The 5,000-nt window shown below is 39.6% G+C and overlaps 1 protein-coding gene across 1 annotated transcript in view; it reads left to right on the plus strand.

The window, feature by feature from the left end:
* Positions 1-4,401: 4,401 nt before the first annotated feature.
* LOC101863008 (retinochrome) overlaps positions 4,402-5,000 on the plus strand; it is a gene marked incomplete in the record, with an annotated part of 32,178 nt that continues 31,579 nt past the window's right edge. Inside the window, 1 exon segment of the mRNA XM_035968697.1 lies at positions 4,402-4,422. Within this exon segment, the coding sequence (XP_035824590.1) occupies positions 4,419-4,422 (4 nt within the window).

Raw genomic sequence — 5,000 nt, forward strand, 5'->3', positions numbered from 1 at the left:
ATCTGCACAGAAGCCACCCACCTAGCCCTTGACCGAAATTGCACCCCCCCCCCCTCAACTTCTAACGACACAAGAGGAAAGAAACAGTAAAACAAAGAAGGATCACTCACAACTATGTGGCCAAAACGCTCCCACCTCTCTACTCCCAATGATAATAATATATACGTCGTCAACTACACCCCTAACCACGTTTTCATTAAGTATCTCAAATGGAAGAACGTTCAAAACAAATCTTACCCCTTACTCTCATAGTGTACGAAACGATGCGTAACAGCCTGAAATGCATTGTACTATCAAACACGAAGAGGTGCTGATGTCACCCCAAACTTTACCACTTTCTGTAAAAGTCAATTTTAGTCCCTTTTTTGGAACTGACTTAAAAAATTTGTACGCACATCCGTGGTCAACACTTTCTGTGGGACCACATTTGCCACCACGGCCTCATGTAAAAAAAATACGCTCTGAAATAAAAGGGGAATTGGAAGGAGGGGGGGGGGGGCGATTTCGTATCTTGAATACAGAAGTGAGCGATACTCGATCACCTTTAGTACTCATTCACTTAATTCAACAAGTAACAAGTCATGTCTGAGAGGAAAATCTTCTTCCTGCACTGCAAATTCAGAAGCGCAATATATCAACTTTTAAAATATTAATCATGGAGATCTATATACTTTGAATCTACTAAGAGATTGTTAGTTAATCGTAAACAAATCAACTATTTTAAAAAGTTTAGACAATAAGACCAGCTTAGCAGCTATTACAACAAAAATCTTAACGCCATGGGTGATCTGTATATCCATGCCAGTAACCACTTCTCGGAATTTGATCGTTTATTTTCAACTTTATTTAATATTGACTGGGAATGTTTTCGAGCGCAGCACAGGCAAAAGAAACCTACAACAAGTGTAATGAAAATTATAATTAAGATTGACCAGAAATGTTTTTAAAGGCACGACAAATCCAAATTATATACCTAGTGCATCCAGTCTATTTACGCGAAAATCAAAGCTCACTATAAATAACTAATAATATTTAGTTGCTCTGGTCACGAGATGGTTTTTTTCAAGGGCACGGTAACCCCAACTGAGCCTAAAACAATTGCAGCGATCACTGCTGTTGGCCGCTGGGAATTTGAGAAAATCGATGAGCAGCCACTTCGTTTCGCCAAATATCAAACGAACCTCAAGAAATAAATCAGGGTCTATTGCGTCTCGGTTTGAAAAACTAGCCAACGGGGAAAATCGTGTGTGATATGTGTTATCTTTTTTCTAGCTACCTATCATTTCATCTAGCTAGGACTATAATGTTGAACTCTCCTGTTGTTTTTCTGTTCGTTCTTCGATCTGATTTTCTGCATTTCATTCTGTATGTGATTCTGTCTTTCGAGTTAGGTTTTCTTCCCATATTATAATCACACGTTTTTCTATCTTTATCTCTGCCTGTTTGTCTGTTTGTCTGAATGTCTCAAGATTGTTGGGAGCTGCCTGCATTCTTACGTACGTACCTATATGCACGCATCCACCATCCGTCCATCCGTCCATCCATCCATCCATCCATCCACACACACACACACACACAAACACACACACACACACACACACACACACATACACACACACACGCGCGCACTTACACACACATACACACATACACACATACACACATACACACATTCACACATACATACATACATACATACATACATACATACATACATACATACATACATACACTCCTGATCCTAGGTTAGGTAAGATCTAACATCTAGCCTTCTCGGATATGGGTGAAAAAACTCTGCAAGTTGCGCATGTTAAAGATCCCTTGGTGATTTAAAATCTATATCAGCAGGCTCAAGCCACCGCCTGAGCAAAATTCAAAATTAATTCTTACCGAACTGAAAAAGTTTACTGTGTCCCGCGCGCTCATATGACTTAACATAGTTAAAAGCGCTGCAAAAGACTTACGAAATACAAAAAAACATACCTATATACACACATACCTACAAGAGTTTCGCGATATCATGGTCGGGATCAGAAATTAATCAGATTACCAGCTTTTCTTGCCATTGCTAGTGTTGCCGGGCAACGAATGCTTGGCTGACAATAGGCAGCGCTCTTTTATCAATAAGATTTCGGGTTTGGCTTTCTGTCCTTAGGGAAAGGGGGAATTGGGTGGGGTTGGGGGAGGGGGGGGGGTCATTTTATTTTTTCTACCTGCCTAAATAATTATGCTTTTTCTTGTCTGGTTGGTGGCTCGGCCCGCCTTATAAAGACGAGAAATCGTAGTGAACGTGCAGAGGCGGTGAGCGTTGTGTTGGGAGGATTTCTACAGGCTTCAGCGCTCAGTCACAGTCTCTCGACATTGTTTCCTGTTTTGAGCTGCTGTTTCTGAAGTAAGTCTTTGTTTATGTCGTTTGTGAGTAGTTAATGTGTTTAGGCCAAGCTTGTTCACTTTCGTTTGTCAGCTTTAAAAATATTCTAGCTTATTCTTTGATTTACCTATGCCCTCGAAACTTTGCACAGCCAGCGAGAAAATGTTTTTAAAAAATCTTGATGCCTCTACATTCCAGTGTAAACTTTATAGATCCCATAACTGTCAAGAAGTGTCCACGCGAGTCTCAAAAAGCACTCACCGGTCTATTGCACCGTGTTTCTTGGGTGTACACTAATGTATGGTGTTTAGAAATATATGTTAACTTTTTAAAGTTTCACGTGTATGTTACATATTATTATCCTCTATCATTTTTAACCCGCTTTTGAAAACATGTCAGAACTTTAGTTTGCAAGGACCTTTACGAATAAGCTTTTAGATTTTGTTGCCACCCAACTTTTAGACGGGTAGGCCTGAGAAGAATAAACAGGGCGATTTCATTTAATCTAATCTTGTTCATCGGTCACATGAACGTGAACATGCTATAGATAATAATAATAATGCTGCTGCTGCTGCTGCTGCTGATGATGATGATCATCATCATTATTATTAAACTGTTTTAGATACACTTAGAGTGACTGAAATGTAGCCAAGTCGCAAATGTATCGTTTTTCACTCTACACTAATGATGATGATGACGATGAATTATGATGATGATGATGATGATGATGACCTTTACAAATAAGCTTATAGATTTTGTTGCCACCCAACTTTTAAACGAGTAGGCATGAGAAGAATAAACAGGGTGATTTCATTTTATCTTGTTCATCGGTCACACGAAAGTGAACATGCTATAGATAATAATAATAATGCTGCTGATGATGATGACACACACACACACACACACACAAACATACACACCCTTCTTCTGTCTCCTCCTTTTGCCTCCAACTGGGATGCCTCTATACATTTTCCTCTTTCATCAAACGTTCACACAATTAACTTCCTGTCAGCCTCTCGTAGAGATACAACTGATGTCTGTGATGACTAGCATCAATTTCTTTACAATTAGCCCCTTGGCCTGGCACCCACTTAGTCACTTCCGTCTAGCCTCTAACCACAATTTGGTAGGCCCATTTCCCTGCTAGTATACAGCGCTCATTTAGTTTTTCTCTCAGTTGCTCCTGAGGAAGCCCACGAGGCGAAACGTTGAGCTATTAAACACATTTAAACATTTTATATTGTTATTTTATTTTGTCTAAAATTAAAACAAGACTCTCCCTCCTACTCTGCTTACCAAACAATGATGATGACGATGATGATGATGATGATGCTGATGATGATGATGATGATGATGATGATGATGATGATGATGATCATTTTTCTTCAAAGTCTTAAAATAGACAAACAAACATGCAGCTAAGCGAATGGACACATAATTTAAGTAAGGCACAGGAAACGATGTTCCTGTGAAATACAAATACTCGCACTTTGTGAGTGAAAGGGGCATGACGTGACTCATTTAGAATCCTGTTTAAGATCAATCAGCTTTGGAAACTGGTGCATTTTGTTGAAACTGGTTTTAGAAGTCACCTGACTCCGTCTCTCCGCGAGCTGGTAATAGAACGTCAGTTTTTTTGTGGGTTTTTTTTTTAATTGCTTTAAAAAGCTAATGAATATTATGTTTCGGCTACAGTAAAGCCCGAACGTCTTGCTCTACACCCAGCGGTTTTAATATAGTCATCTTTTTATTTGTTTCATTGTTTGAGGAGGGGGGGGGGGGTGTATGCTTGTTTTATCTGTTTGTTTTGTGCATTGTTTGCTTACGTTTATTGTTGTTGATGATGGTGGTGGTGGTGGTGGTGGTGGTGATGGTGTTGATGGTTACTTTTATTTTATTTTTTTTGTTTGTAATTGTTGTTGTTGTTTTGCTTTGTTTTATGGGGGAATGTATTATTTCGTTGCTTTCACAAATTATTTCGCTTTTCGTTCGCAAAAGAAAATGCTGAAAAAAATGTGCCTCTACAAGGTGACTTCGGTATTCATAAATGGGTATGAATAATATGTGCACGTGCATGTATGTAAGCGAGACAGTGATAGAGTGAGGAAGCGAGCGACTGGGGACGTAAGAGAGAGAGAGAGAGAGAGAGAGAGAGAGAGAGAGAGAGAGAGAGACAGACAGAGAGAGAGAGAGAGAGAGAGACAGAGAGAGAGACAGAGAGAGAGACAGAGAGAGAGAGACAGAGAGAGAGAGAGGCAGAGAGAGAGACAGAGACAAAGAGACATAGAGCCAGAGAGACAGAGAGACAGAGAGACAGAGAAAGACATATAGTGAGAGAGAGTGATCGACTGAGTGAGTGAGTTAAAGTACCAATTGTTTGTATTATAATATAATATAACCACCTCATGTTCCTTTTATTTGACCTTACCATCTCCCCTTTCCTTTCAGGGTGCTTATGTTCTCAGCCATTCTTAGCATACCATCATTATGTATTTATTCGGCCTCTACTCATTACTATGAACATAACAAAAAGTAGATTGGTGGAATGAGGCAGTAGAACATACGACCTGCACCAGCGTTGTTTGCCTCTGTTCGCTCAGCAGGAGAAATGTACTTGGCAATCAACAGA

Source organism: Aplysia californica, unplaced genomic scaffold, assembly GCF_000002075.1.
Source record: "Aplysia californica isolate F4 #8 unplaced genomic scaffold, AplCal3.0 scaffold00076, whole genome shotgun sequence".
Lineage (NCBI taxonomy): Eukaryota > Metazoa > Mollusca > Gastropoda > Aplysiida > Aplysiidae > Aplysia > Aplysia californica.